Here is a 13027-nt window from a genome sequence, read left to right as displayed (position 1 = left end):
GAGGTCCGACGCAAATGAATCTTCATTCTGAGGGGAAATATGAGGGGATCATGGCGGGGAGGTTGAAATTAAAACCTACATTCATCTGCAACAGTCTTAAATCACACTGGGTGCAGACGCCTTCACATTCTCATCTTTCTTTCTTTCTCTGGGCTGAGACTCTGGGCGTCTCCAGAGGGACGGAGGCGCTCGCACAGCCAGTTGTGTCTGTAATGTTGGGACTCCTCATCATTATCTGGAAGAGCTGCTCCACGACCTTCACGCAGATGGAGGCCTCTGCCTGAACACACAGTTTCAGAGAGTTATATTTTAGTCTGTGTATTTGGTGAATGTCATATTTCCTTCTGCTAAAAAGGGTAAACAGCCTGTCAAATAATCTGGTTGCTGGGACTGACTGAAATCTCATACATCCGTCTGTTTTTGTTTCTGTTTTTTTTTTTCTGCAGCTCGGAAGGGGCCGGAGCAGCAGCAGATGGATGGAGTGTTTTGGTGAGGCCACCTCATAGGAGAACAGCCTATTTTCTCCTCAACATTCAAACTGGTGTGACAGGTCAAAGGTCAATATTTAGCAGCGCATGCGTCTTCGTTGCTGGCCGTGACGAGCTGTATGTTGTTTTCTGGCGCTGAAAGAACCGGATTCGAGTGCACTGCCTGAGCGTGGCGAGACTGCGGTCTGCTGGTACTGTAAGACCACGAGGCGATGGAGATGTGGGGGAGGTAGGGCAGCGGAAAGAGGAACAGGCCTCCCTGCGCCTCCTCTCTGTGTGACGCCATAGTTTGACTCTGACAAATGGGGAAACTCTTTATGTATATGAGTCACATTAATAACGGCAGCGAGTGGACGCTGTGGACATTAATAACGGCGTGCACTCGCAAAGAGCATATAGCACAGTGCATATACGCCCACATCAATAACAACACATGGCCTCCAACCGCAGCATGAGTCATACATAATGCCACCTGCACATTTGGAGCCGCTCGTGCAAACGTCTCCATACGCTGAGCTCAAAAAATAAAATGAAATCAACTCAGCTGCACGATAACTGGGATGATTTGTGTTGAATCAAGGAATTACAGAACTTCTATCTTTTTGATGGATTTCAGATTCATATTTCAATGCCACAACACACTGAGGTGTAAAACGAGATTTCAGTATAGAAATAGGAGCTTTAATGTTGGTTGTAATTGTTTCTCTCTCTGTTCAGTTCAACAGTGGCTTCATGTTAGAGGTGCTGGTGCTCAGTAAAGCTGTTGAAAATCATTAACCAACACTCTGCACCAGTGTGGCTGAGTGCCCAACCAATGACCGGATAAAAGTGTGTGGAGTTCTGTGGCCTTCTTTCTTTCTTTCTTTCTTTCTATTTTATTTAATACAAAAAACAAATAATCTCATCACATCCTGCACCGTGCAGAGCCGTGCGAGGCTGCTTCCACGGTGGCTGTGCGGCCGCCTGCTGTGAGGGACAATAGGCAGATGTGAGGAGGAGGAGGGGAGTTTGACACATGCAAGTCTGCTTATTGTGGCCAATTACTGGGTTGAAGCATTTCCTTCTGGCAGCTGGGGAGAGAAAAATAGAGCGCTGAGAGTGCCGCAGCTTGGTTTTATTAGCAAAAGATTTGGATATGCCCACTAAAACAACTCAGACTCTTGTCTGAGTTGTTTTAGTGGCCATATGATATATTTGAGGCCGCTGAGTTTGGCCATTTAATCATAAATAAGAATAGCTGTTAATGACTTCCAAGGATGGTTAAGGCTAATAAAATAACACACACAAAAAAAAAAAAAGATAGTCAGATGATCTCAACTGAATGATCTGCATCCAAGTATTCGCTCTTTAAAAATCCTGTTGTGGGTATTGGCCTGCGTGTCATAAAAGTAGCGTGTAGCGTAAAGCAGCACTTCAGCCCAACACTGCAGCAGATAAATGAACCGATAAAGGTTCTAAATGTCCAAGTAATGGGATGAATGATTGTAGGTGAGAGTCGGAGGCTGAGAGCCGCACAAACTGCGGCTTTGGATGTAGCACTTTGCAAATAAGGCCCATCGTTTCTCTTCTGTGGGCCGCTTATTATCTTAATATACACTCTCTTATCCCAGCGTTAAAACACTGGCGGGGGGGAAGCGTGGCATCGCTCTTCATGCTCCTTGGTGTAATAGCTCCTCACAGCCCCTCGTTCTATTATAAAAGATACAACAGTTAGTTAAGAGCCCGCGAAACATTTCATTTTCTGTGCCGCTAATTAAATGTGTCTGAGACGAGCCCGCTGAGCCCACTCGTCTGCCTGGTCCCCCATTTGGAGTGCCACCACACTTTAATATATGGCATTAAACAGGGAGTGAGAGTGAGCATGAAGCCAGCCTCCCATTGGGAATGTAATGAATGATTATAGGGCATAATCTTGGTAATGCAGAAATCCTTTGGTTTGGCTTTTTCTTTCTTTTTTTTTTTTTTTTACTTTACTGTCGTTTTATTTAAGTTACTGTCTGTTAAATATGCTAATGCTTTTGCTATTTTTGGCGCGCTCAGAATTTTGAATGGTGCAATAGTTATAAAATGCACATCTTGCAGATGCATAAAGTCAGTCTTAATGAGTTTTTTCTTTCTTTCACAATGCTCTCAATCCTCAATTGTCTTGCTTTTGTAAGAACCTTGTGATAATACAAACTCATGCTGTCCGCTGCTATATTTGCCCTAAATAATTTGTCCTTCTGCATTTCATTTGCGCTTCGGTCGCGAGCGGCTCCGGTTGCAACAAACACCTCACCAACTGTGCGACTGAACCAACCAGTGAGCAAATCAAGACAAAAGAGGCCGATACCAAAGCCCTCAAGTGTGCACATCCTCCACCAGTGTCCAACCGGAGGGAACCCCAGAGGCAAACTAAAGGTTTTGTGCGCTGAAGATAAAAGTGCGCTGCGTTGCAATGTGCTACATAAGTCACCCAATAACGAGGGCCTCTTTTTTTTAATAGATGCAACAATTAGTAAAGTCACCACACCAGTAAATCACAGGGAAGTGGAGGAGCACCGGCTATCCTTTACCCAGGATGCATCAGTGTTCTCCTGGGGTGAACTCTGAAAGGTCAGGCGGTGGCTCATTACTGCTGACTGCCGCCGGGCTCCACGTCGAGGAAACGCTGCAGTCACAAAGACGCTCCTGTACCTGCACTTGACAAAACTCTAAACTGGTGGTGGACAGAAGAGAGACAACTGTTGACTCCAGCAGGCCTGGGACACAATTTTAAAGATGCCATGCTAAACATTTTTACTTCATGCATCCCAGAGGAGCCACCTTGCACCTTGTTAAATAATCCCACGCAAAAAAAAAAATCCTAGAGCTCTCCAAAAAAATCCAGAAAAAAAAAACCTGGAGATCTTCAGGGGAAAAAAACTTCAGAAAACTACATGTTTATACTAAGGTTTGTCACAGAGAATCTATTTCCAGAACTGTGTGTTTTACCACTTGCTGAGTGGAGACAGAAAAACAAATTTGTGGGGCCAAAAAATGACTATAAACATATGTTGCATTCATAAACAAAAGCTATGACTTTGGTGTCTTTGCTCCACTCCTCCACCCTGCAGTGACACTGTTGTGGCCCAACTCTCAGTGTAATGCAGTTTATGGCAACAGAGCACTGTCCTGTGCGTGTGTGTGTGTGTGTGTGTGTGTGTGAACTTCCTCCCCACTACATCTTATTACCCCTTTAGAATTTACACTACAACAACATGCAGTGTGCAGCAGCTTCAGATGGGACACTTGGTCTGTTTAATATTTATTCAGAAGCATCAGAGGGACCTCCGTCGTGTGTTCTAATGAATAAAACACGATGTTTATCCTTCCTGTTTAACGTTAAGTCCCCGTGAACAGTCACAGGGACCAGGAGAATATTTACTCGCTTTGGGACACCGGGGAGTTGGATTATCTGCTGGCGGCTTTGTAGTTTTCTGAAGCTTCCCCGGGTGACATGTTCCGGGGAGAGTGCTCTTATTTACTCTCCAGTCCTCCGAGTATAGCCCTGCTCATTGTTTGTTCTTATGTGCCACCACTCCTGAGGAATGAGCTCCCGGAGAGAGAGAGAGAGAGAGAGAGAGAGAGAGAGAGAGAGAGAGAGAGAGAGAGAGAGAGAGAGACGCGCGCACACAGAACGAGAGGAACAACTGATGCTGCTGCTGTGATCATTACACGCAAGTAAGACTGAAGACTCCCAGACACAGATGGAGCTTTTGACTCTACATCCTCCGGTGGGAAGAGTGTTTTATGTTGGCAAGAGTCTGCTTTGACGACGGGGGGCATTGGAGATGCAGTATGGGGGAAGGCTTGCAGGGGAAGTGTACAGGTTAAGTGTTTTTCATTCAAGTTGCAGCACCTTAAGCCGTGCAGTCCTATTCGTGTCAACATTGTCTGGGAATAGTGACAGTGTGGACGAGCTCTGAATTTGGTGAAAACTCAAAACAATTCGAGCAGAAAAGGATAAACCAGCGCTGAAGAGTCGGACCGTGCAGACGATGGAAAAAGCATCAGTGAAGTACTCGTTTCTACCGAAAGGTGGCGACATCGGGTTTTCAAACGGTGTCCCTGAGACGGACCTGAGCTGCGCGCTCCTCAGACAGGCAGCGGTTCGCTTTGTCTGTCCACAAGCAGTGTATGGTGTGAAAACTTCACGCAAATTGCTCTTTAAATATTAAAGACGCGATTTTTAAAACGTGTGGCCTCCGTTGACTGGAGGGGATTTGGCTTCAGGTTTGAGAAAAGGTTCTAAAAAGTTGAGACAAGATTTTATTTTATTTTTTTATATTTCTATATCTGTACAATGAAATTACACTGAATTTCAGAATTTAAAAAAAATTCTCATAAATCAATAGGTTCATTTGCGTGTTTTCCTCTCTATGGTCTTGTCTGCCTGCTAGAGAGCTTCATACTCGTTATAGTTTCTGCTATAATTTGTATATAATTGTTTTGTTTTTTTTGTTTTATTTCATTCGCTTTCTTCAAAAGTCATAAAAAAAAACCAAACAGGAATAAATTCCAGCGCGTCGTTCCGCTGACGGGAAACTTGGGCTTCTGTAGTATTATGCTAATTAGATCCGCCTGCTCGCCTCCCCATTGGCTGAACCTCGGTCAATTTCATATTTCAGTCCGACGTCACAGCGTGTATAAAAACTAAGCAATGCTTTTTAACTCGTCGGATGACGGATCCCCTGCAAGAGAAAAAAAAAATCCATCAATCGTTGGATGGAGTTTTTTCTGGCCCCATTTTTCCTTCTGCACCAAAAGCGACTGTTTGGCCGCGTGACACGTGAACCTCGTCGATTTGGCGCACTAATCCTAAAAGGAGCCATGAAGTGTTAAATGGTCGAAACAGAGAGAGCGGCGCTCAGACACCGACACGCAGGGAGAGAGGGAGGAAACTGCGCTCCTCGCAGCAACGCTGAAGAGAGAGAGGGAGAGAGAGAGAGAGTGAGGGAGAGAGAGAGGGAGAGAGAGAGAAAGAGAGAGAGAGAAAGAGAGAGAGAGAGAGAGAGAGGGAGAGAGGGGAGGAAAAAAAACTTATCGACTCACGGAAAGCCGAACCTGCGCTGCGCAATTAGTGCGAGAAAAGCCCACGTTCTGTTTTTTTTTACACTTCGGTTTTTTGAAGAAAAAATAAATAAAGAAATCAAGCTGGCTCAGTGCGTGTCTCAGCAGCAGCCCACTTTGACAGGTGCTCCTCAGCCCCTTTGGAGGACTGTCAACAGCAAGAGGATGGCATCAGAGCTGGCAATGAGCAACTCCGACCTGCCCACCAGTCCCCTGGCCATGGAATATGTTAATGACTTCGATCTGATGAAGTTTGAAGTGAAAAAGGAGCCGGTGGAGCCCGATCGCAGCATCAGCCAGTGCAGTCGCCTGGTCGCCGGGGGATCCCTGTCTTCCACCCCGATGAGCACGCCTTGCAGCTCGGTTCCCCCCTCTCCAAGCTTCTCGGCCCCGAGTCCGGGATCAGGGAGCGAGCAGAAGGCTCACTTGGAGGATTTCTACTGGATGACCGGATACCAACAGCAGCTCAACCCCGAGGCTCTGGGCTTTAGCCCGGAGGACGCCGTAGAGGCGCTGATCAGCAGCAGTCACCAGCTCCAGACCTTCGATGGTTATGCCAGGGGGCAGCAGTACGGCGGCGCAGCCGGGCCGGGGGGCGCCATGGCGGGGGAAGAGATGGGCTCGGCCGCCGCCGTGGTGTCGGCGGTCATCGCCGCGGCCGCCGCTCAGAACGGGGCTCCACACCACCACCACCATCACCACCACCACCACACAGGGGCTCACCACCCGTCGCCCGGCTCGCAGTCCGGCGGCGGCGGCGGCGGAGGCGGCGGCGGAGGCGGCGGCGCCGGGGGGAACCACCACCACCACCACCACCACCCGCACCTGCGCCTGGAAGATCGCTTCTCGGACGAGCAGCTGGTCACCATGTCGGTGCGGGAGTTGAACCGGCAGCTGCGGGGGGTCAGCAAGGAAGAGGTGATCCGGCTGAAGCAGAAGAGGAGGACACTTAAGAACCGAGGCTACGCGCAGTCGTGCCGCTACAAGCGGGTCCAGCAGCGGCACGTCCTGGAGGGGGAGAAGACGCAGCTGATACAGCAGGTGGACCACCTCAAGCAGGAGATCTCCCGGCTGGCCAGGGAGAGGGACGTCTACAAGGAGAAGTACGAGAAGCTCATCAGCACCGGCTTCAGAGAAAACGGAGGTTCCAGCAGCGACAACAACCCCTCGTCCCCGGAGTTTTTCATGTGAGTCTCGGCGCTGGCAAAAAAAAAAAAAAAAGAAAAAAAAAGAAAGAAAGAAAGAAAAAAGAAAGAAAAGAAAAGAAAAGAAAAAGCAGAAAAAAGTTTTAGTTAGCGACCCTCACAAACGTATCAGACACACACAACTCGAAAAACGTTCTATTCGCCGTGTGTGCGCGCGCTCTCAGACTTTTGTCAAAGCGACGTTAAAAAGTTGCTTTTCTTTTCTTTAGTGTCTCCGATTCGGATTCAGATTCTGTTATTGTTTTTGCCACTTTTAAATAAATAGGCCAGTTTAAATGATTCTGGAGAATCACACGTTTTAGGGGAACATTTGTTTTTTTAAAGGACTCCTGTCCAAAAGTGTGCTTTGACATTAAAAATAATAAGCACATTCCAGAAGAGTTCCGCCCTCTTGCGCTTCGTCCATCCCGCTTGATTTGCGCCCCGCTGTTGCTGTTGTACAATTCAACTGCTCCCAGCGGCACATCTCACCTGGAGCTTTGATTTCTTCTCTTTTGCTTTTTCTTTTTGTTTTTTTGTACAAAGCCAATTTATCTCGATATAAATTGTCTCATTTTCATTTCACTCATCGTTCTTTTATTCTATTTTTTTTTTATTATTATTATTCTTTTAAAGCAGAAGTTACAGTAGACGTTTTGTGGAATGTGATGTCGGACTGTAACTCTTGTGTGAAGCCATGCATGCTGGTCATGTGCGGAGTGTCTTTTTACTTTGACTTTCCTTTGTCCCTATTTTTTGTGTGAACTTGTGTATAACGACTGTATTACACCACGACTGCATTGTTCAGATCCATTCCAATTTACGTTTTATCTGTAAATTAAACAAAAAAAGAATAAAACAAAAATAAGAACACGTGCATTCATCCGTCACTAAAAGTTCCCAGAGACGATTCCAAAATGTGAGGCTTTTTGGGGAAAAACAAATATTAAAGGAGTGTTGAGTTAAAATGCATCCTGTCACATTTTATTTCATATAATTTATAGTTACTATTATTATAATTATTATCATTTTTATTATTAAAAACTAAAATAACTTCCTCATTATTGTTTCACAAATACAGTACATGGTTCCGATCAACAAGTGGGAGCTTGAAGATTAAATTCTCTGTGCATAACAAACATGAGATGAGGTTGCATGTCAAATCAACAGTCACTCCAAATTGTTGCAACAAATGAACTTCTCTCGCTCTTTTTCTTGTCACATTGTGTTTTCCTTTCATTGAAGGAACCCAGTTCAGTTTTGCCAGAACCCCGTGGGTGTGTAAATAAACTGTCAAGTGTTCATGTTCTCCCGCTGTTGTAAATAAGAATCACGCAAAAAGAGGAGAAAAAAAAGCCTTCCGTCTCTTGTGGTGTCCTGCATTTCTGCACAGTATTGTATGGACAGTACAGTGAAGCATCAGGCATCGTGTTCACTCTTTACAGAATGCAATTTAATGAATATACCATTCATCAATAAACCCTCATGAATGGAAACCAATATATTCTCCTGACAATGTTTTTTTTTTTTTTTAATTTCTAATAAGTTCTTTTCAATCTTCTGAGACCAGATCGCGCTGGCAGAGTCACAATATTGCACCGAGTCCGAGTGAAATATAAACTGTAAGAGAAAATGTCAAACACAAGTGGCGTCGACTGAACATCTGTTCAAAAACATCAGCGCTCGATGAAAACACGATGCTGCGCATAAGGCGCGTAATTGTAACGTCTCCAACATCAGGGCCGACCTCATCGTGCACGCTGGGCTGGAATTATGTTGATTGTTTATGCGTGTTTGATTATCGCCCCGTCTTGAAAAGTGCACATGAGATTAGTGCAGAAATGATTCCTCCGGAAGGGCTTTTCATCCCTTAAAAAATATTGAAAAAGGCGCAGAGCGATCGCAGGCAAACACAATTTATTTTTTATTTTTTATTATTATCGTTAAATCACCTGCAGAAATTGAAAGCAACGCTGCTGGTATTTCTGACGTCATTTGATTTCTTCTGCCTCTTTTTGTGTGCACAATAATCGAGCCGCAGGTGTCCTAAAAAAAAAGGGCAGAGTTAATGATTGATTTGAGAGTAAACTTGCACTTTTTACTGTCCACCTGTTGAGCATACTGTGTGCAAACCTCCGATTGAAATCGACCCAAAAACGCGGTCTGGCTGACCAGAAACAGAAAACACGTAGCCACGCAAAAATTGGCCATTCCCTTAATTTTTGTTGTTGTTGTTGTTGTTGTTGTTGTTGTTGTTGTTGTTGTTGTCGTTATTTTTTTATTTGTCTTCATCGGCAGCTGATCTATAAAAACACGAGTCAAGAAATAATAATAATAATAAAGTCAAGACTGTTGCCGTTTTTGCACCCGAAGTTCATTCGCTGCGTATTACTGTCACTTCCAATGAACCGAGTTCGTTGGACTCTTTTAATTTAAACAGAGTGAATAAGTTGCCAAGTCAGACAGCAGCGGCACCGGCAGCGCGCGGCTCTGACTGCATGTGGCCTGCAGTGAAGAGCAGCGTGTCGGCTGAAATCCCTGTGTGTGTGTGTGTGTGTGTGTGTGTGTTCCTTGACACTAACTGCGCGCGCGCGCGTGTGGGCGTGTGTGTGCGTGTGTCGGTGCGCGCGTGAGCGAGTGCTCCTGCTGCCGGGGCCACTGGCAGTCCGGCTGCATGTTTTCGCAAGAAGCGCAAATTGTTTGGATTTATTCTCCTCTGCCCCTCTTGTCTTGTGTGACACACACACACACACACACACACACACACAGGCAGGCGTGCATCTCACTCCTGTCCCCAAACACGCAGGCAAGTGGCCCACGTTGAGGCAGAGTGAAAGCCTGGGGTGAGAGACAAGATTGGAGAGCATGATCCTCTCCTGCCTGAAGGAATGATTTTCCTTGTGATTAAATGTGAGTGAGACACACACACACACACACACACACACACACACACACACACACACACACACACACACACACCCACTGAGGGAAGGGGAGAGAGAGAGGGGGGGGGAGAGAGAGGGAGAGAGAGGGAGGGATGCTGGCTGTCTTCCTGCTCCTCTCAGATGATAAACGATCAGAGATGTGTCCGAGCTGAGAGGAGAGGACCTTTTAGTGAGCATGTGTCCACTAATTTATGGCCCTGCTATCTGATTAGGTCAATATCGTGTGCTATTTAATTACATTTGTTAGAACCCAGAACAGGAGCCGCTGGTTCTTCTCTGGTGCGTCACTTCTCTCCCCGCTGTGACGGACAGCTTTGGTCTCAGGGCTTTCATTTGGTTCCTTCTGTGGGACGCGTCAGCGGGCCTGATGAGTGCAGCGCTTCGCTGCTGTCGAGTGGAGTCGGCGTGCGTGCTGTTCACAACGTAAGAAAGCCAAAGTGGAAAAAAATTCTGGTCGTCGGAGTGTGGAGACTGCGGGGGCGGGGGGGTGTTTTAAAAAAAACTATTTTCTCTCTGGGTCTGCATACGTGTCTCACAGTGCGTGCGTGTGTGTGCGTGTGTGTGTGTGCGTGTGTGTGTGTGTGCGTGCGTGCGTGCGTGCGTGCGTGTGTTGTGACTTCTAGACACACCAAAGGGCAGAAGGATTCAGTAGCACTGATTCACTTCCTGTGTTGACGGAGGACACAGTGCACAGGAAATAATATTTCAGCACTTCCTCCTCGTTTCTCAGCACTCTGCAGGGCTCCTCGTCTTCCTCCACCGCCTGGTGCCCCTCTCACTGTACAGCTTTTTAAAGTATGCAAGCCCACACACACACACACACACACACACACACTCACACACACACACACACACACACAGCCGCTGCGTTATTAATCTCATCAGTATGAAGAGTAATTCTATTCTCGGGCCGGCGTATTGACTCGTGCACTGTGATCATTTGCAGTCTGTCAAATGATTAGGTTATTAAAGATAATCTAGTTGTCTGCTGTCACAATATTGGACTCTGCCTTTCAGGTCAACTATGGGATATCACTTTGAAATGTATCAGTATTGACATGTGAATCATCGCGCAGCACTGTGGCCTTTAATGCCTGGGAATTAATAGGACAAAGGATGTGCGCACTTATTTATTTATTTATTTATTTTTTTTAGTGTCTATTTGTGTGAGTGCACAATGAGCAGCCGACCACGTCTTTTATCTGACCTTGTGCTGTGTGTGTGTGTGTGTGTGTGTGTGTGTGTGTGTGTGCGTGCGTGCACGCTTCAATTGAGTGTATTAAATCTGTCAGAATGGGACGTTTACATGCCGACGCTGTGACGCAGGACGATGGTGTTTGTTCATCTATCAAAGCAAAACCTTCACAGCAGTCATCAAAGAAAATGATTTTCAAATTATTTCATCTTCTGCACCGAACCAACAAACGAGTGGCGCCTGCATCCCTGCTAATTCCATCAGTCGCGACTCATTCAAAATCCGTCGTGTGAATGGAAAAAAATATGAACGCGCGTAATTACCACGAACCACGAAATGCATTTTTAAAAATGAGAATATCTCTCTTATCTCAGCTCACATCTGCGTCGTTTCCCCTCCTGCGCTCATAAGGTTGATCAGATTTGCCGGAGTCTCAGCGGCGGCCGAGTAACAACGTGCGTCACACCTCTTATTTCGCCTTGCATTGTGTTTGTTCATTTTCTTTCCTTGCGCCCCGTGAGCGCTACCTCTTCCCCGGCACAATACCCCAACCCCCAACGGGTTAAAGAAAACAAAACATATTTGCATTCAAAAGAGGAAACAATTTCAATCTCTTCCACTCAGTCCGCATCTGCATCACTCCACGCCGTAAACATTTACATTTAAAGTGATTTAAATCAGCTGCGTTTATGTTCCTCTGTGGTCCGTCCATCATGCAGAGCTGCACAGCCCCAGATTCTCCTCCTCCTCCCCTCCTCTCCTCCTCCCCCTCCCTCGCTCTGTCTTCCAGTGTCCTGAGTTATGTGTCATTTATTTGAAACCCTAATAATTTAACTTGTCCCCCCCCGTCCCTGTCGCCGCCGCCGTGCATGCCGGAAGAATGCGGCAGCTGTAAAGAAGGCTTGAGCCGCCTGGCTGTGTTTATCTGCCTGCATTGGCTTTACATGGTGATTTCCTCCGGCAAATGGAAGCATGGCCAATATGATTGTCTGAATCCAATCCCATAACCCTGTGTTGAATTAAGTTTCCTGTAACTGCTCTGCTGTAAAAGACAAATTTGTGTCGTGCAGCCGTTTGCAGCCGCAACTCCGGCAACTCCGCATTTGCATTTTCTCTTGCGTGCGGGTGGAGCTCGCGCCGCAGAATGCACAACTAAAAGGCCAATAGATGAAAGCTAATTATGATTTAATTTGTGTGGCGTCGCAGCAGTGTCAGCGACTCGCAGACACACACTGTGTCGATGTCGTCAGCCGCCCAGTTGCATTGCAGGGATGCACAGTCAGTGGAGCGGCTGTGCTTCCGAGGACTCAGTGCACTGGTATATATGTGTGTGTGTGTGTGTGTATGTGTGTGTGTGTGTGTGTGTTAGCGTGCATTTAAGTCTGCGCTAATGCAGGGTGGAAATGCAGCTGAGGCCGACCCCTGTGTGTTTTACCTGCATGTCAATGGAGTGAGTGAGGTGATTTAGCCTCTGCTGCTGCTGCTGCTGCTGCTGCTCTCTCTCTCTCTCTCTCTCTCTCTCTCTCTCTCTCTCTCTCTCTCTCTCTCCCTCTCTCTCTCTCTGAGTGAGACCCACATTGATCTCTCTGCCAGGCAAGGTGACCCACAGTGTTGTTCGCCTCTTCCAAAGTCTCCCCTTCTCTCTTTCATTGGTACCTGGGAAAAGGCCTTGACCCGACACACTGCTGCCATGTAGCAGCCGACTGCGCCCGGCCTCACTTTGCCCCAAATCCTGCATTTGTATGTGTGTGTGTGTGTGTGTGTGTGTGTGTGTGTGTGTGTATGCGCGCGTGCGTGTATGTGTGTGTATATGCGTGTGTGTGTACTTGCGAGCAGACACGTGGGCGACATGCACACACAGACAGTGTATGTGCAGGAGTGTGTGTGTGTGTGTGTGTGTGTGTGTGTGTGTGTGTGTGTGTGTGTGTGTGTGTGTGTGTGTGTGCATTTTCCACGCTCTTTGTTTGCCTTCCCCTATAGGACGCTGCGTTTACTGTATGTTCTGTACAACACTGTGTGATTATGAATGTGTGTGTGTGTGTGTGTGTGTGTGTGTGTGTGTGTGTGTGTGTGTTTTGCCAGCAGTTTTCACACTGGCTGCAGCTCTGACATGGAGAGCTCTCT

The 13027-nt window shown here is 46.7% G+C and overlaps 1 protein-coding gene across 1 annotated transcript in view; it reads left to right on the top strand.

The window, feature by feature from the left end:
* Positions 1 to 5197: 5197 nt before the first annotated feature.
* The window catches only part of LOC142903523 (transcription factor Maf-like), a 42675-nt gene continuing 34845 nt past the window's right edge, over positions 5198 to 13027 (top strand). Inside the window, exon 1 of the mRNA XM_076049206.1 lies at positions 5198 to 6766. Coding sequence (XP_075905321.1) covers positions 5352 to 6766 — 1415 coding nt within the window. The 5' untranslated portion in view covers positions 5198 to 5351. The remainder of the gene's footprint in view (positions 6767 to 13027) is intronic.

Source organism: Nelusetta ayraudi, unplaced genomic scaffold (assembly GCF_046127955.1).
Source record: "Nelusetta ayraudi isolate G7.1 ecotype Tasmania unplaced genomic scaffold, CSIRO-AGI_Nayr_v1 ptg000111l, whole genome shotgun sequence".
In the NCBI taxonomy this organism is placed as follows: domain Eukaryota; kingdom Metazoa; phylum Chordata; class Actinopteri; order Tetraodontiformes; family Monacanthidae; genus Nelusetta; species Nelusetta ayraudi.
The sequence above is the reverse complement of the archived record's forward strand: the minus strand, read 5'-3'. Positions and strand labels throughout refer to the sequence as shown.